We start from the raw sequence: 19,264 nt of genomic DNA on the forward strand, positions 1-19,264 counted from the left end.
AACAATCTGGACAATGTACAATAATACATGTAGATCCTGTATAAATAAAATCCATTTTCCCCCCTTGGAACTGGGATAGCCCCGATTACTGCCAATATTTACAAGAGCAGACTTTAATTACCGCTCCTGCACATGTATAGGGACTCAATGTTACGCAGGCAGGGATGTCCGCACACCTACGCAACTCAACAGGTACCAACGTTAACGCAAGCAGGAATGACCACACACTTGCGCCAACAGCTCAACTTAACACAAGCAAGTATGACCGCACGCTAGTATTAATGCGATACAGGGCAGGAAAGAGCGCACACTCTGTGTCATAGGTTAGAAAAGACGAAGATTAGATAGAGCAGGGATGTCCACACACTCAATCTATCTGTAACTGTTCAAGTTTAACCCCAAACAGTCGGACATTGTAGTGCAAGAGACACTGTCCCTATATATGTGCCGGCCTAAAATAATTCATAGTATCTAAAAATTGGAAATCAAAAATAAACTATCTAATCCGGCCTAACCCAAAACTACTTATGCAGAACAACTTATATACATTGAATATTTATTATTGTATAAAAATAATCATCACAATAATTGGTTAACAGTGGATGCATTAATTAAAATAATCAAGAATCAATAAATCAAGGGCAATAACTCAATACAGTAATACAAAAAGATTTTAATGAAAAAATAGCTGCCTGCCTCAATTTTATAGTCATATCACATGTTGAGTATTGCAGTTTTCAAAAAGATCCTTTTCAATTGTTTATATATGGGATATTTAGCTGCATCAAACTCTGAACCTTCTTGTGAGGCTGAAGAATTGTCCTGGAGCCAAAGTGTTAATAATTATAAAGAATCATCTTGCTGATCCGTTTCTAAGAAGAAGATTTTTAAAGATTTGCTCTATATATTCCTATGTAAAACTTTAACACCCTCCCCCCCCCCCAATATGGCCTCACCCTACCCCCAGGGATCATGATTTTCACAACTTTCAATCTACACTACCTGAGGATAATTCCACACAAGTTTCAGCTTTCCTGGCTTATTAATTTCTGAGATGAAGATTTTTAAAGATTTACTCTATATATTCCTATGTAAAACTTCAACCCCCCCCCCCCCCATTGTGCCCCACCCTACCCCCAGGGATCATGATTCACAACTTTGAATCTACACTGCCTGAGGATGCTTCCACAAAAGTTTCAGCTTTCCTGGCTGAATAGTTTCTGAGAAGAAGATTTTTAAAGATTTACTCTATATATTTCTATGTAAAATTTTAACACCCCCCCCCCCAATGTGGCCTCACCCTACCCCCAGGGATCATGATTCACAACTTTGAATCTACACTACCTGAGGATGCTTCCACATAAGTTTCAGCTTTCCTGGCTGATTAATTTTTGAGAAGATGATTTTTAAAGATTTACTCTATATTTTCCTATGTAAAACTTCGACCCCCCATTGTGGCCCCACCCTACCCCCAGGGGTCATGATTTTCACAACTTTGAATCTACACTACCTGAGGATGCTTCCACACAAGTTTCAGCTTTCCTGGCTGTTTAGTTTCTGAGAAGAAGATTTTTAAAGATTTACTCTATATATTCCTATGTAAAACTTCAACCCCCATTGTGGCCCCACCCTACCCCCGGGGGTCATGAATTTCACAACTTTGAATCTACCTTACCTGAGGATGCTTCCACACAAGTTTCAGCTTTCCTGGCTGTTTAGTTTCTGAGAAGAAGATTTTTAAAGATTTACTCTATATATTCCTATGTTAAAACTTCAACCCCCATTGTGGCCCCACCCTACCCCCGGGGGTCATGAATTTCACAACTTTGAATCTACACTACCTGAGGATGCTTCCACACAAGTTTCAGCTTTCCTGGCTGTTTAGTTTCTGAGAAGAAGATTTTTAAAGATTTACTCTATATATTCCTATGTAAAACTTCGACCCCCCATTGTGGCCCCACCCTACCCCCGGGGGTCATGAATTTCACAACTTTGAATCTACCTTACCTGAGGATGTTTCCACACAAGTTTCAGCTTTCCTGGCTTTCTGGTTCTTAAGAAGATTTTTGAAAATTTCTCGAAATTTTTCATTAATTTCTAATTATCTCCCCTTGAAAACGGGTGTGGCCCTTAATTTTCACAACTTTGAATCCCCTTTGCCTAAGGATGATTTGTGCCAAGTTTGGTTGAAATTGGCCAAGTAGTTCTTGAGAAGATGTTGAAAATGTGAAAAGTTTACAGACAGACAGACGGACGAACAGACGGACAGACAGACGACAGACAAAATGTGATCAGAATAGCTCACTTGAGCTTTCAGCTCAGGTGAGCTAAAAACTAATTGTCGATCTAGCTAAATAATTGAAAAAAAAGAGATTCAATGTTTTACTTAAAAGGGTCTGTATTTCATAACTTTTCCAGCTGAAATTATATTGTGAAATGAGTTCTCAAATGATTATCGAGATCTTTTTTAAAAATCTCCATAACAACATGATAATAGTCGAAGAATGATTAGACTGACCTCCTGATGCAGTGAATGGATTGTTGGAGCCTGGTTTGATCTCGTTAGAGCCGTAGATGGTGTTGTGAGAACCAATAGGGACCACATTGAATGCGTTGGGTGCGGGTGTGGAGGATCCAACCATGTTGTTGTAGATGGGTTGGTAATTGATGGGTCCACTCTGACATTTTGGAACCCTGCAGCATGAGTCAGCGGGGTCGGCCACAAGGGTGCAGTAAGATGGCAGGCCAGAGTATACTCTGCATCTGCTCAACGGAAAACAAAACGTATCAGCGATTCCGAAAATGCTCACAAAATCCAAGCAAACAGATACAAATACAAAGAATGGACAAGCATCTTTTTAAGGTGCCTAGAAATTGTGTTCTTTGCATATCAATACACTGAGTTTATCTAAAACTGAGGAAGTACATAATTATGTACTCAAACATGATAGATCCTCATTGCATAGAGGACAAGACCAGGTTAGATCCTCACCACATAGAGGATGGACCAACAGATTTACACCCGTACCTAGCATCACATCTGTAGTTGTTCTGCTTGGCATCCACGCAGACACATCTGTAATTGCAGCCATCGTCCCAGGTAGCTCCTTGTACGTGGACGGTGTTATCGGTGTAACGGCACATATCTGGTGGACAGAGATTGACAAAATCAGAAAACTTTATCTGGGTAAAATAACTATTGGTCAGCTTTTGTTGCACAAATTGCATGGAGGCAAAAAATTCTACCAATCTGACAGTTTGCAAATCAATCCAATGATATTTCTCCTACACATGAAATGGTATTTTGATGATGACAATGTAATACCTTGTGGTCGGGTGACCTCTGGGGGTACTGTTTGGTAGGTGACGGTCACTGGTATGATGGTCGTACTGGGCTGGGGTTTGGGGGTGGTCTTACTCTCGTCACACTTGGCTCTCTGGCAGCAGGCATTGTTGGGGTCTTGTTCGTAGGTACAATACCATGGCAGGTTATAGTATTGTGGGCAACTGCAAAGTTCAGGATTTAAAGTGAGCACTTGATATGAATAATAAAATAATAATCTCCATTTATTTAAATAAATAAAGCCTAACATGCGAAAAAATCATAATTTTTATAGCAATATACTATAATCTAAGGGGCTACAGTTCTGTTGAAAACATGATTAAAATGGCTTACGTGTAAGTGCACTTGTACTGTCCTCTACGAGCATCCAAACATTCACATGTCAGCTTGCAGCCATCTTGCCATCTGTCATTCTGATGGTAGATTTTGCCTTTGTACACACATGCTCCTGAAATGAGAAAAACAAACTGGGATTGAAATCTCGCGTAATGTCACACTGTCAGGAAGAATCTTGTTCTTAAATGCAAAACAAGCTACACTGAATTTACCCAAGACCTGCTATTTGTTTTTTTAAAAGAAGATATTTTACACTGCATAAACTGACTGATAATCTGTCAATAATAACCAACACTTGTATTATCAGCATAGAAATGTCTTACTATATGTACATGTATGTCAGAGAAAGCAGGTCTATAAGCTGTGTTGTTGATAACCAACTTACCACCAGTGCCGTTGATGAGAGTGTTGAGAGGGTTGTTGGGCCCGATGTTGGTCTGGCCTCCGAAGCCTGGGTTCTGGACTGGGTTGGCATAAAAGACTGGGCGGGGGGTGGTGCTTCCTGTGAATCCAGGTGGCATGGTTGGGGCAATGTTGCAATCGGGTACCACGCAGCATGGATCGTTCTTATCGGCGACCAATCGGCAGGTGTCTGGGATCTGGTTGAACTCTGGGCATCTGTTATTGTTGGTAAGTGGTGAAATATGTTACAGAAAAATATTTTCCTCAAATCTACATTCAGTTTCACTACAAATGAACTGTGAAAGCTAATTTGATACATGTATTCCCCTTTGCAAATGTTGGTTCCAAAGCAACAATAATTTCACTCCCATTGAACTGTACTAGCTAATTTGATATTTCCCTTTTGCAAATGTTGATTATAATTACTTCTCACAATCACAATCATTTTATTATTATCATATATTTATAATGACACATTTTTTTCTTTGATAATTTGATAAAAAAAAAAAAACCTGTAACAAACCTAGATCTGCAGCTGTAGAGATTGTTTGTGACATCATCACAGGTACAGATTTTGTCACAGCCATCTTGCCAGGTCTGTCCTTGTCTGTAGTACACACCTTTGTACACACAGAATCCTAAACACATCAAACAAAATGCATTACTTTCCAGCTTCAAGTTAATTAATCTATTGGTTACTTGCCATAGATAACCAAACTTCTATAAATATATAAAATTCAGCATTTGAAAAATCATCCCCCCCCAATAAATCAAAATAACCTCATATTTAGAAAGATTTCATTACTTTAAGCGAAAGCAAATGAATTGTTTACTGGCCATTGAAAAATCATAACCCTATAAAATTCAGCATCTGGAAAATTGTTCATTAAAAAATCACACTAATTCTTACATCCTATCACATCCCCACCTTTTACTGACTTTGAATTTTACAAGACTTTGAAGTATACAAGACTGTGGAGTACACAAAACTTTCAAGTATACAATACTGACCGTTGACTGGGGCTGGAGTGTTGCTTCCAGAGATGGGTGATGGCTGGTTAGGGTTGACATACATGGGGGTGGTGGGGGGCATGGTCTGGTACTGTGGGGGAATGCTGGCCAGTGGTGTTGGGTTCTTGGGATTTCCACAATATGGCACTCCGCAGCACTGGTCATTTGGATCTTGAACCAGTACGCAGTAGTTTGGAAGGTTGGGGAATTTCTGGCATCTGCAATGCAAAAAAAATGTAAGGGATAAATAAACTTGAGCAAATGTAAATACTTTTCCACAAAAAGACCCCACTAGCTTTTCCCTCTTCCTTATTTTTCAATAATGACCAAGTGATCAAATGCCTTTACCTCTCTGTGCATCTGTAACGGCCTGTCATGTCGTCCATACATTCGCAGTTGTATTCGCAACCATCAGCCCATCTATCTCCCTTCCTGTGAATTGTTCCCTTATAATAGCATCCTAAAAACAATAGAAAGAGTACCATATATTTATCTTAACTCATTATTATATTGAAAAATAGAAATCATCCATATTATGGAATAACCCCTTGATTACTTTTTTCAAAATGCTAATTCAAATATATGTACCTTTTCTTGGAGTGGGTGTGACATTAGATCCACTGGTAGCTGGTTGAGGTTTACCATTGACCATAATGGTTGGCAGGGGTTCTGGTGGTGGAGTACCGTTTCCTGTGATGGTACCGAAAGCTGGCTGTGGGGGCTTGACTAATCCAGGAGTTGGGGTGGCTCCAGGTTGAACCACTGGGCAGTTGGGGGCCTTACAACATGTGGGGTCAGCAGGATCTGGAACCAGGGTACAGCCATCGGGCACTCGTGGGTAGACATTACATCTGTCAATCAAATTAAAAACAAGATTGTAACTTTTTAAAACCATGAAATGGCATTGTACTTAAAAAAACCCCCAAAAAACAGGGAATGGGGTTGGGCAGCAGAATAAATGACCTCTAAACAATTGCTAGTGCACTTTTCATATATGTCGAAAAAAATCTAATTAGAAATTTCTAATATATAAAGAGAAAAATTTCTTTATTTGGACATACATGTAAATATATCATTAATTGAAAGTTTTAGATTTACCAAAAGACCTTGGCAAAAATCATTCTGGTAGTTCAGAAATTCAATATTTGAAGAATGCATTTTGACAACATTTTTATCAAACAAATCATAGGATATGGAACCTCTGTCTACAGCTGTAGTATCCGGTTTTGGCGTCCACACAGACACATTTCTTGTCGCAGCCATCGAACCATTCCTGTCCCTGTCTGTAAGCCTGTCCGTTGTACACACAGATCTCTGTATCACAAAAAAAATTTAGAACAGCTATCATTACCATACTTTACAAAGGAAGTTTAGAGAAAAACAAAATTTTGGAGAAAATTTGGTGATTTTGTTATAATTCTCTCTGGTTTCTGATAATTCTCTCATATGATTGTATTAATCTCGAAATCTTGTATCCTTAAAATAACAAAGCATATGTACTTCAAAAGTAAGGTTCTCAAAGTTTTAGATTCACGAGGCCATATCTAAAACCTGAACTTACCGAGAGGAGGGGGAGCTGTGTATGGGTTTGGCATGCCTGGGCTGGGAGTCACCTGTCCTGGTTTGGTGGGGGCGGCGGTTGCCTGGATGGGACAGTACACAGACTGGCAGCAGGCATCGTTGGGGTCCTGGGTCATAGTACAGTAAGAAGGTACCTGTGGGTGCCTTGCACACCTGTTACAATGTAGAGAGAAAATATTTAGAGGTTGCTCATCAAAGACTAGAAATTGGTTTCGTCACATGATAAATGCACCTTGCTGAAATTCACCAGTTGTCGAAATAGGGTATCACATAAAAATGCACTTTTGAAAACAGCACAGTAAAAAAAAAGTGTAAACTGTATCAAAATTAAGGAATTTTATTTTTTCTTTAAAAAGGGTTATAAAAAACCCAAAAAAACTTAAAGATTACCTCTCTGTACACTTGTATCTTCCTGCTTGTTGGTCGATACATTCACACTGGAACTGGCAGCCATCCTGCCAGGTCTGTCCCTGTGAGTAAGCCTTGCCTTGGTACACACACATCACTGCAAAACAAGATTTCATAAAACTTCTCTGGTGCAACTTCTCCTTCAATGCATCTTATGTATAAATGATTAAAAATTTTGCAATGCTTATTCCTTACTGAGGTTTCTCCACCAAAAGTTTTCATCATCAAATCAAATTTATTAGAAGAGAAATATCAAAAACAAAGTATAATGTTAGCCAGTTTTATGGTTCAAAGGTACAGCATGGAGCTATAAATGGTTAACACAAAAATAAATCCGGAACTTACTCTTGCCATAAATCTGAGGAATGCTAGGCTGTCCGGGCTCTGGTTTCTGGGGGTTGCCCATGAAGGTTCCCTTGTTGCCAGTGACCACTGTGAAGGGGTTGGTGGAGTTGACATCGATACAGATCGGGGCCTGGCAACACTGGTCATTGGGGTCAGTCACGAGCCTGCAGCCTGGCTTGGGTGCTGGGTAGCTTGGGCATCTGTAACACAAAGACATCTCTCATTAGTTCAGACATTGGAAGGAGAATATAATATGTATATGCTTTCCATAAGAAATCAGACATAAGAAGGTTACGGTAAAAAAAATCTTGTTTTATTTTTGGGCTTGGTCTGGCACCCAAAAATTCATCTTCTTTCGTAAACCATGGATGGTTTGATCAATATTCGTTGAATACCAATTTTTGTGGAGTTTTTTGTCAAGTTGATCCACGAAATTAAATGTTCATTGAAGTGCAATTTTTATTATCAATTTGTATTAATAGGGTCATTGGCCCCAAATTTACGTATCCTTGAAACTGTGATTTTCACTTTATCCACGAAAATTGAAACCCTTCAATATTAATGAAACCACAGTATACAAGTTTTTTTGAAAAACATTTTTAGTTATTGTGAAAAACATTTTTAGTTATTGTGAAAAACATTTTTAGTTATTGTGAAAAACATTTTTAGTTATTGTGAAAAACATTTTTAGTTATTGTGAAAAACATTTTTAGTTATTGTGAAAAACATTTTTAGTTATTGTGAAAAACATTTTTAGTTATTGTGAAAAACATTTTTAGTTATTGTTTTGTCTTACTGTACAGGGTGAACTACAAAATCAAGATCCCAACATCACGCCAAATTAAAATATGAAACACAAACCTCTCATCACAGTTGATCTGACTGTTCATAGCATCATCACATCTACAGATCTTCTCACAGCCAACCTTCCAGCTCTCTCCCTGCTTGTAGGGTACTCCATTGTACACACAGAATGCTGCATGGAGAAGTAGAAATACATGTAGATTGGGAAAGATACATTCCATGACTGAGATATCCACACAATATGTTCACACATTTGATTCATGAAATCAAAGTGGAAAAGGTATTTGGTTTGATTGCTCAGTACATCATTTTGGGCAAAACTGCTACCCAAATATCTTTCTAATATACATTCCATAAAAATTTATATACACTTAAAAACTGATAAAATTTCCTTTCATTCCTCTTAAAATAAATTCTTATGACCCCTAATTATGCTTAAAAATAAGTGAATAAAAATGATTGCATTAACAAATACTATTGTTTTTCGCATGAAAGAATTTTTTAGTCTAGACCTCATGCAGTTATTCAGCTACATGTATATCTTTTATTGCAAAATATTCAAACAATGAATGGAAATCTCTGGGCATCAGGAAAATTTCCTATTCATCATAGTTTGCACATAACCTAGATTTTTTTAGGTGACATAGTTTGCACCTTACCTGGCATTGGTGGGGGATGGGCAGTGGGGGCGAGAGTGGACCCTGGTCCAGCTGTGGGTGGGATGATGGCTGGACAATCAGGGAGAGGACAGCATGGGTCGTCGGGGTTGTACTTCAGTTTGCAGGTCAGTGGAACCTGGTTCAGGTTGGGGCACCTGTTCAACAGATAAATTATCAAATATTGATTATAAATATTTTTTTTTCTAAATCTAGACCCCCCTTCCAAAAATAAGAACATTAATAGATAAGAATCAGTTTACTACAATTTTGTGAAAACAAGTATTCTTAGTGTTTGGATGCAAAAAAAAAAGGATGGTTTAACTCAACCAATTACAAGTAAATGTTTTAATGCAAAAAACCAAAAAACAAAACAAAAACAAACCCAAACAAATAAAGGACATTTACAATTACCAGCAGTGACACATATTCAGATACTGACCTTTCTGTGCACATGTATCTTCCAGTCATTGAGTCAACACACTCACACAGATAGTCACAACCATCTTGCCATTTCTGACCCTGTTGGTACATCTGTCCCTTGTACACACACATATCTAAAATAAACACAAAATAATTTCACTATGTATAATAGTACTCTCCTTTACAAAACACAGCTCTGCATTCAGATTTTTAACTGCAACCCCCCCCCCCCCCCCCCCCCAATAAAGTTGATAAAAAGAGCAATTATACCATACAAAAGGGACACTTTTTCTACACTGGCATGTATCACTTCACAAGCTTACATTCATATTTCTAATCCAATCATTGTTGTTTAGAAGAGAGATAAAATAGTACATGATTCCCCCCCCCCCCCCCAAATTTGTTGACCACCTACGTGGAACAGGTGTGGAAGGTTCGGGAGTTCCAAAGATGATTGGTCCGTTGGGATTGATGACAATCTTGAATGGTGTGGTCTGGGCAGGAGTTGGGGACTGTGTTCCTATGATGACTGGGGGCACAGTGTTACCCTGAGGACACTGAGGCACCTTGCAGCATTCAGGATCCTGGGGATCAGGCACCATAAGACACTGAGAGCCAGCCTCATACTGAGGACATCTATATGAGGAAAAGGACCAGGGAGGTTTATAAAATTTAGAAGGCAAAATAACACAATTTTAGTTGCAGTGCTTTCATTATATTGCAGAATATTTTTTTTTGGTTCAAACAGTGAAGTAATTACCTTTGGGTGCATGTATAGTGTCCAGTTCTTCCATTATCACAGACACATTTCTGGTCACAACCAACATACCATGCCTGTCCTTGAGTGTAGGTCCTTCCATTATATACGCAAACATCTGTTAATAAACAGAATTCTGGTGAAAATATATCCATATTTATACCAATGCTGTTGCACAAAAAAATCCTTGCCAAAGATTGTTTTTGTTATTTCCATATTCCTACCCTGACCCATAAAACTTTTTCAGTCAATCTACAGGTCTAAAATTTGAACCCTGCAGAAACAGTGTTAATTGAATAGATTACAGATTGAAACAGGGGTTAATGGAAGGACTCTGACCTCCGGGCTGTGGAATGGGGATGACTGGAGCTGTGGTAATCTGCTGTGGTGGTACCAAGGTTGAGCCTGGGTTTGGTACAAGAGTGACACCCACGGGAGTGGTGTTCTCTGGTGGTACTGGGGTGGTGGGTGGGGTTGGGGGTGGACAGTACTGTACTTTGCAGCAGTTGTCTGTCTGGCTTGGTATCATGAAGCAGCTAGGCTGAACAGGGAAGGATGGGCACCTGTAAAAGCACATCAGAATCAAAAACCACTTTTTGCTAAGAATGTTTTTGATGGCCCTTCCTTAAAGCACATTTGAATAAACTTTAAAATCAGAATGTTAAAGGTAGATGACATTGTTACCTCTCGGTACACTTGTAGCGGCCTGTGGCTTGATCGATACATTCGCAGTTGTAGTCACATCCATCTTGCCAAGTCTGACCATTGGTGTATTGTTGTCCCTTGTAGACACAGAATGCTGCAATGGATCAGGTTATGCACTGTTATACAATACCTGTATTTTGAATCAATTCCTGAATTATCACTTTTCTGTAATGTTTTTTCCCCTTTTATCAATTATTTTCTCAACACTTACTTGGTTTGGGTGAAGGATTGTAAGGATTCTGTGTGGTAGGATTGTATCCCACAATCTCTCCTTTAGGCAGTGGTGTAACGTAAGGATTGTAGGGTGTGGTAGGCTGGTTAGGATTGGGGGTGGTGGTTGGGTACTGAGGGTTGTAGGGTGTGGGTCTTGGGGTGCTGCAGACTGGCACCAGGCAGCATGGATCGTTGGGGTCAGCAGTCTTGGTACATCCTGCAGGTAAGTTAGGATACTGAGGGCACCTGGAAGTATAAACAATGGACACTTAACAACACTGTAAATGCACCTTACCAATCTTTAAGCTAATGAAATTGCCATGTACACATAAAAGAAGTGAAATTTCAATAATGCCTGATTTCTAAATTCATATTAATTGCACATCAGTGTATCTAGTCTTGGCTTGACAGCTTGTAGTTATCAAAAACATAATTCTAAATACCATAAAACTTGTCTTCTGAATGAGAATTTTCTTTACTTATATACACTTACCTGTCAAAGCAGTTGTAAATGTTGTTGTCAGCATCATCACATCTGCAAGTGGTGGAGCAGCCATCTTGCCAGGTCTGGCCCTGGGTATATGGGACTCCCTTGTACACACAGAAAGCTACAAGTACAATGCAAACATTGTCATACAGAAGTCTTTGGTTGGCAAGGGTAAAAATCTATAGAATTGGTAATGAATGGATCCACATAAATGATGGCAAGTGCTTTGTGAAACTTTTGACAGTGGTTGCATGTTCATTTACTGAGTGGTTTGGTGGGTGGGGCATTGAAAAAAGAAATTTTTGAATTTTTTGACAGTGACATTGATAGTCACTTACTTGGTGGTTTGGTGGGTGGGGGTGTTGGCTGTCCGGGGGCAGGGGTTGTGGTCTGACGACACACGGCCACCTTACAGCAGTAGTCGCTGGGGTCAGTCTCCAGGGTACATCCCGCAGACAGGCGAGGAACTGTTGGGCATCTGTAAGATCAAAGCTTAGCATCAGAATCTGTATGCATTATTCAAATTTTTACACATTTTTCAGAATATTGGGACCAAAAAATTTATCTATCTACATGTAAAATAGGAATGATCTACGTTAGTTATTATGTTAATGTGCATGTAAATCAATTTTCAGATACGCCCAAAATCTTAAAATGTGATATTTTCTAAATGAAAAAAAGAATAATTTAAAAACATAACATTGAACTGTAAATGAAAAAGGTGAAAAATATTCTTGTCTTAGCTGAGAAATTCCCATGTCAGGTGCCAAATCAACAGACATACTGTACATCCATTTTTTTCGGTGTGTGTCACAAAATTTGCAAAACAGGAGAAAATGTGTACTAATTTTGAATTGCCTTAGTCATTATTTTGCAATTCAAATTTTTTTTACCAAACATTATTGGATATAATTTCTGCATATTGAATATTTTGCAATTTAAAAGTGATCGTGAAAAAAGTGAAAATAAGACCACCGCGAAAAAATACCAGACAAACAGTTTGCATTTTTGTCAATTAAAAATCGGTATTGCTTAAATACTTGGTATATAGAAGTCCTCTCACCTCTCGGTACATTTGTACAATCCCATGTGTCCATCCTCACAGATACAGTTGTACTTGCATCCATCTTGCCACTGCTCACCTGTCCTGTAAGCCAGTCCATTGTAGATACAGACTGAAAAAAAATAAATTATTACTTCTTGCACAACATAAAATTAATGTGTTCAAAAATGTTGACCAGTTCAATGGTACTACAAAGCTTTCTAAAAATTTAACTGCAAAGCTTTCTAAAAATATAACTCTTGACCCCTTAAAGCCAGTTTCTAACACATTGGTCAAACTGACAAATACAAATCGACAGACTTTATCTTAAATTTGATATAGTAAATAAACATAAATTTTGTTCAACTTTTTTTATTTCATTTCTCTCCCTCCTCCCTCCCTTTCTTTGTACCTATAAATTAGTTTAAATGTTTACAAATCAAAATTTTGTGAATGAGTAAAATCATATCTGATATTCGCTTCATTTCCTATTCAGTATTTCTAAACCATGCACACAAACTTTCCAAACACTGAAATTCAGATTCCTCATCCTCCATACACCAACCTCCCATTTCTAAACCTTTTTAGTAGGTAATAGTATACAGGATAATCTCACCATCTGGTTTAGGAGTGCTAGGCTGAGGAGAAGGAGTAGGCTGCTGAGGTGGCAGGAATGGGTTGACTGTGGTAGGTTGGGTAGGAGGCAGTGTATCGGTGATTCCGAATCCTGTGAAGGATCCAGGCTGTCCCTTGATGGTGACAGGCTGGTTTGGTCCAGGTGTGGGCGTTTCACAGTGAGGCACCTGGCAACAGGTGGGGTCGTTTGGATCAGGGATCAATGTGCAAGAGGAAGGCAAGTTGTCGTAAGTGTTGCATCTGGAAAAAGAAAAACAAATTGTCTTAAATATTATATACCGGTATTCTATCTTTCTATTTCACTTACTTTTTAGAATTATGAATGAAAAAGGTCAAATTTGTAACATTTTAAACTAGTAATAAAAATTCTGTAGAGAAATGAATAAAAGCATGTCAGTTACATTTATAACCTTTGTGGCCTCGTAATTAATATACCAACCTCTGACTACATCTGTAGTAGCCAGTCTTTCCATCTTCACACACGCACACTCTGGCGCATCCGTCATACCAAGTTTGTCCTTGGCTGTAGGTCTTACCATTCATAATACAGATGTCTAAAAGAGAGAGAGAGATATATATCACCACCAATAAAGAAACACACTCTCAAGAGGTGACTTATTTAGAAAAATTTTGAATTCAATTTTACAGCTTGATGAAAAATCAACTGGATGCACTTACTCTTAGGTGTTGGCATAGGGGTGTAGTCTGGGGTGGTTTGGTATGGGTTGGGTACCGGTGTGTTGTTAGGTTGTGGGGCGAAGGTGATGCTGCCAGTGATTGGGGGTTTGGTTCCTGTGATCAGATTGAATGAGGGGGCGGGGGTAGGTTGTCTGCACTGCATCATCTTACAGCATGGATCTGCAGGGTCAGAGACGATCTGGCAGTTGGGTGGTGGGACGACGCCATCCATGGACGGGCATCTACAGAAAGGAAAACAGAATTCATTGACTTCAAAAATGGCACAAAAAGACCAGTTGGTAAAATCGTTGCTCAAAATTCCTGGCCTGTGACTGAACTGAAAATAATATTTAGATTTTTGCACCTGTCCTTGCATCTGTATCTGCCAGTTTGCATGTCCAAACATTCACAGGTGTAGAAGCAGCCATCTTTCCAGGTCTGTCCAGCATTGTAAGAGACTCCCTTGTACAAACATCCATCTGTTCAAACCAGAAAAAATGTTTCTGATAGAGCTTTAATATACTGTGGGTTCATTAACACTTAATGAACATCACTTTTTATGAATTTCATTGAATGAAATCAACTGTTCATTGAAATAAGAAATTCCAGTTTCAATTGATAGGCGTATAATCATCTACATGCACAGATTTACATGTCCCTGAAATTGAGGATTTGACAAAATTAATGTAAGATTGCCGCCATTGTAAATATTGATACCAAAGACTTTCAGGTTTGATAGAAAACAAAGAATCTTTAAGAAAAAATTGTTCACCATATGTTTAAATCAAATATTGAAACTGTTTCACAAGAGGAAAATTCCCTTACGTCCTCCATTGGGTCCAGATCCATAGTTAATAGCTGTTGGCATGGGCAGAGTGTATGGGGTAGGGGATGGTGTGGGCATTGGGACCTCGCCAGGTTTGGGTGAAGGTGTGGGGGCCACAGTTGGGGGTTTCATCAGCTCTGGGTGGCAGACTGGTTTCTTGCAGCAAGAGTCATCAGGATCTGCCTCCATGGAGCATCCCTCAGTCAGCTGGTATTGTGGACATCTGTTCCAGAAACCAATGTTATTCTCAAAACACTAGAAACTTCATTAAATACTGTGGTTTCATCAATATTCGTTGAATACAAATTTTCACGGATTTCGTTGTTAAGTTTATCCATGAAAATATTGAATCCATTGAAGTGCAATTGCTACTTACATTTTGTATTAATAGGATTCATTTGCCACGAATTTACGTATCCTTGAAACTGTGTTTTTCACTTTAACCACGAAAACTGATACCCTTGAATTTTAAGGAAACCACAGTACCTAAGATTTTCCACTTAACATATTTTTTTTTTTTTTTTTTGGGGGGGGGGGGGGTGGTTTGTTATACATGTAGTACTTTTATGCTGTTTTTTTTTTGGGGGGGGGGGGGGGGGTGGGGTGGGAAGGGGGTGTCTGAAAATGGTAAAACATTCTAAGTTAGCTATAAATAAAATAAAATTAAATAAAATTTAACTGGCATCCAATGCATTAATAAAATTGGTCACATTTACCTGTCGTCACATCGGTAGAATCCTGTTGTTCCATTCTCACAGATACAGACCAGGTCACAGCCATCCTTCCAGGACTCTCCTTGTTTGAAGGACACGCCCTTGTACATACAGACAGCTGTCAAAACAATTAATAACATATCAGCACTTCCATCAAATCCACCAAGAAAACAAGTGTACAGAACCATTTTTGGGACCCCCCCCCCCCATCAGTCTCTATATCAATAACATATCAGCATCTCACCATCCAAGATTGATCAAGAAAACTCTAATTTGAAGAGAAAAAAAAAATATGTTCTATTCTCGATCTGACCACTTTTGGCTATATCCAGTCTCTGATTGGAGAAGATTAGCATAGTCTTAAAAGTACACTAAAACAGGTTTATAGCAAAGCCCCAGAGGATCTATTCATTATATATCAAATCTTATATCAAATTAGTTTAAAATACATTTTGAATAGTAGGAGTAATGAAACTGAATTTGCTGTGCTCATGCATTTGTAAAAAGTGTGTATCTGTTACCATGTTTTACTGTAATGCTTCGAAACATTTGATTGGCTTACCTGGTTTTACTGTAATGCTATGAAGCATTTGATTGGCTTATCTGGTTTTACTGTAATGCTATTAAGGATTTGATTGGCTCACCTGGAGATCCGTTAATGGTGGTGGGTGTTGGGGCCTTGATGACAATGGGGGACACGTTAGGGGGACAGTAAGGCTTCTTACAGCAGGGATTGTTAATGTCCTGGACCAGTTGACAGCCTGGGTTCAAATCTGTGATTCGTGGGCATCTATGGGCCACAAAAGTCATGATATCATATTTATCCATGACCAAACATGTAAAATAATACAACTCAAAAATGGACTAAACTTGAAAGAATAATCATAGATACAAATATTTTGGCCTTTTAAATCGTAAGTCAAGTCGAACATTTTTAGGCTTTAGAAGGATGTCTTACTTCTCAGTACATTTGTAGACTCCAGTCATTTGATTTTCACATACACAGTCGTAGTCGCAACCATCCTGCCATCTTTGTCCTTGGGTGTAGGATTTACCCTTGTAGATACAAGTGTTGGCTAAAATGGAAAAGCATCATTTATCTTCAAACAAAAGGATTAGTTCTGTGAAAAAGAATGGAGTTCTGTCATAAAAAAAAATAACCAAAATTAAAAATGCAGCAAGGATATTGCCATAAATATATGATGTTTAAATACATTTTGTAATTGGCAAATTATTATTAAAATCCTAGTATAAAACATACATACTGCATAAGGGCTGCTTAATTACATGAATATGCTACCATTTTAAGCTCTAAACAGAAATGGAGAGAGAAATTACTTACGGACATAGATTGGTTGTGGTGATGGGGTTGGTTGAGGTGTTGTGAACTGTGGTGGAATAGAGAACCCTGGTGGGTAAGTTCCCTGTGGGTAGGGGGTGTATGGCACTGTCACACCTGGTGGGTATGTTCCTGAGGGGAATGGTGTCAAGTATGGTGGATAGGTTCTTCCTGGAATCAAATAAGGCTGGTTTGGATTATTATCTGTGTATCCTGGTGGATAGGTACCACTTGGATATGGTACTGGTGGGGGCACAGTGCCTGGTGGATAGGTTCCACTTGGATAAGGTGTTTGATTTGGTGGATAAGTCTGGTATGGCTTGAATGTCATTGGTGGTACACCACCAGTGAAATAGCTGGATGATGGTTTGATTGGTGGGAATGTGCCACCTGGATAGGGAGTGTATGTTGGATAGGTCAGATTTGGTGGATAAGTTGGTCCACCTGGATACGGTGTGGCTCCTGGTGGATAAACAGTACCGCCATTGTAATGAGGATAGTTGGTGACCAGATAGAATGGAGTATATCCAGTTGGGAATGTTCCTCCAGGATATGGTGTCACAGGTGGGACAGTTTGGCGAGGTGGATAAGTGCCACCAGGATATGGTGTAACATTGGTTGGATAGGTCTGTCCTGGAATGAATGGGCTTTGTGTGGTAGGTTGTGGTTTAAAGGTGAATCCTGGTGGATAGGTTCCTCCAACAAAGGGTGTTCCCATTGGGACAGTGCCAACTGGATAGGTGCCATATGGATAAGGTGTCTGATTGGTTGGATATGTGCCACCTGGTCTGAATGTTGATGGTCTGTAATATGGAGGTGGTGTGTAGCTTGGTGGATATGTTCCGCCAACGAAAGGTGTGTATGGAGGCACAGTGACACGGGTTGGGTAGGTTCCACTTGGATATGGGGTCTCATTAGTTGGGTAGGTCTGCCCTGGCACAAAAGTTGGTGGTGTCTGTCCTGGTCGGAAAGTGAAAGAGGGTGGATATGTTCCACCAATGAAGGGAGTGTACTGTACTGGAACAGTGCCTGTAGGGAAAGTTCCACCTGGGTAGGGTGTCTCTCTGGATGGATAGGGTGCTCCAGGGACCAGAATAGGAGCCTGTGGTTTGGGTGTGGGTGTTTGCCTTGGTGTGTATCCTGGAGGATAGGTTCCACCAACAAATGGAGTTGGAGGTGGTACAGTTCCAGTTGGGTAGGTTCCACCAACGTATGGAGTCTTGTTGGTTGGGTAGGTCTGGTAGGGCCTAAATGTGGGCTGAGTGAAGTAAGGTTCAAAGGTCTGACTGGGTGGATAAGTGCCGCCGACAAATGGAGTGTAGGTCCGTGGGGGTACAGTTCCAGTTGGATAGGTTCCGCCGACAAATGGTGTCTGTCTTGGTGGATAGGTGCCACCTGGGATCAGTGGAGCATTTGTAAAGTACACCACAACAGGGCTGTAAGGAACTTGGGTTGTCACTGGACTGAAACCTGGAGGATAGGTTCCTCCACCTGGATAGATGGTTGGCAGAGGGTAAGTTACCCTTGTTGGGTATGTTCCACTTGGATATGGAGTCATATTTGTTGGGTATGTCTGCCCTGGTCTGAATGTTGGAATCATTGAAGGATTGGGCGTGTAGTTCACTGGATAGGTTGCTCCTGGGTATGGTGTGTAGGTTACTGGAGGAACAGTGGGAACTGTGCCGGGTGGGTAAGTGCCCCCTGGGTAAGGTGTGCCTGTGGGATAAGGTCTTCCAGGGATCAGGATTGCTGGAGTGGGTCTTGGTGTGTAGACTGGACCACCGGTAAATCCATTATAGTTAGGATTTGGAACAAAGGGTGAAGGTTGTGGGGTGTAGATGGGTCTCAGAGTGGGGCTAGGAGTGGCTTTTCCTCCCTGAATGACCAATGGAGGAGCAGTGTTGTAGTTTCCTGTGGTGGGGCATTCTGGGATCTTGCAACAAAGAGGATCTTTGGGATCAGCAATCAGAGTACACTCTGGGGGTGGAGCCTGGAATGTTGGGCACCTGTCAAAAGACAAAACCTTTTAGTAACTTTTTCCACACCAGCAAAAAAGGTAGGTCAAACTAAATAATGATAAAATCTCAACCTCTATTGATTCTCATGGAGAGACGTACCTTTGGTTGCATCTGTACACGCCAGTGACACAGTCCTCACAGATACAGGAGAAGTCACATCCATCATACCACTGCTGTCCTTGGAGATATTGTTGTCCTTTGTACTCACAAGTACCTATCAACCCGAATGAACGCACATTATCACTCGTCTTCTCTTCTCATTTTTAGACAAATTACACGTACATGTATTGGAAATTTTTCTTTTGGATGGAAATAATTTATAAAATAAATAATAATTATACACTGTGTTTAGGAACATTTTGGTCATAGTTTCATTTTTGCCCCCATTTACTTTCAAAGACTTTGCATGAAATTAAAACGAAGCAAATTGAAAACTTTAGTTACTTACTGAAGTAAATTTGATTTACATAATGGAAAGGGGAATCTTTTACAATAACCCTATGTGTAAATCAAACGGAGCAAAAACTACTGTATATACAGT

At 39.6% G+C, this 19,264-nt stretch overlaps 1 protein-coding gene across 2 annotated transcripts in view; it reads right to left on the bottom strand.

Annotated features, from left to right (window-relative positions):
• LOC128190834 (uncharacterized) overlaps window positions 1-19,264 on the bottom strand; it is a 39,633-nt gene that overhangs the window by 7,867 nt on the left and 12,502 nt on the right. For both annotated transcript variants that reach the window (XM_052863046.1, XM_052863045.1), the window contains exons 27-60: window positions 18,823-18,937; window positions 16,709-18,711; window positions 16,325-16,442; window positions 16,011-16,156; window positions 15,370-15,484; window positions 14,653-14,876; window positions 14,192-14,306; window positions 13,828-14,069; window positions 13,589-13,703; window positions 13,130-13,389; window positions 12,535-12,646; window positions 11,810-11,949; window positions 11,478-11,592; window positions 10,983-11,230; window positions 10,751-10,865; window positions 10,406-10,629; window positions 10,070-10,184; window positions 9,725-9,945; window positions 9,329-9,443; window positions 8,890-9,044; window positions 8,288-8,402; window positions 7,427-7,626; window positions 7,064-7,178; window positions 6,654-6,826; window positions 6,292-6,406; window positions 5,681-5,943; window positions 5,441-5,552; window positions 5,093-5,310; window positions 4,605-4,719; window positions 4,065-4,297; window positions 3,677-3,791; window positions 3,326-3,507; window positions 3,029-3,146; window positions 2,519-2,763 (exon numbers count right to left, since the gene is read on the bottom strand). In XM_052863046.1, coding sequence (XP_052719006.1) covers window positions 2,519-2,763; window positions 3,029-3,146; window positions 3,326-3,507; window positions 3,677-3,791; window positions 4,065-4,297; window positions 4,605-4,719; window positions 5,093-5,310; window positions 5,441-5,552; window positions 5,681-5,943; window positions 6,292-6,406; window positions 6,654-6,826; window positions 7,064-7,178; window positions 7,427-7,626; window positions 8,288-8,402; window positions 8,890-9,044; window positions 9,329-9,443; window positions 9,725-9,945; window positions 10,070-10,184; window positions 10,406-10,629; window positions 10,751-10,865; window positions 10,983-11,230; window positions 11,478-11,592; window positions 11,810-11,949; window positions 12,535-12,646; window positions 13,130-13,389; window positions 13,589-13,703; window positions 13,828-14,069; window positions 14,192-14,306; window positions 14,653-14,876; window positions 15,370-15,484; window positions 16,011-16,156; window positions 16,325-16,442; window positions 16,709-18,711; window positions 18,823-18,937 — 7,332 coding nt within the window. The remainder of the gene's footprint in view (window positions 1-2,518; window positions 2,764-3,028; window positions 3,147-3,325; window positions 3,508-3,676; window positions 3,792-4,064; window positions 4,298-4,604; window positions 4,720-5,092; window positions 5,311-5,440; window positions 5,553-5,680; window positions 5,944-6,291; window positions 6,407-6,653; window positions 6,827-7,063; window positions 7,179-7,426; window positions 7,627-8,287; window positions 8,403-8,889; window positions 9,045-9,328; window positions 9,444-9,724; window positions 9,946-10,069; window positions 10,185-10,405; window positions 10,630-10,750; window positions 10,866-10,982; window positions 11,231-11,477; window positions 11,593-11,809; window positions 11,950-12,534; window positions 12,647-13,129; window positions 13,390-13,588; window positions 13,704-13,827; window positions 14,070-14,191; window positions 14,307-14,652; window positions 14,877-15,369; window positions 15,485-16,010; window positions 16,157-16,324; window positions 16,443-16,708; window positions 18,712-18,822; window positions 18,938-19,264) is intronic.

The sequence above is a fragment of the Crassostrea angulata genome, chromosome 6, assembly GCF_025612915.1.
Source record: "Crassostrea angulata isolate pt1a10 chromosome 6, ASM2561291v2, whole genome shotgun sequence".
NCBI classification, from domain to species: domain Eukaryota; kingdom Metazoa; phylum Mollusca; class Bivalvia; order Ostreida; family Ostreidae; genus Magallana; species Magallana angulata.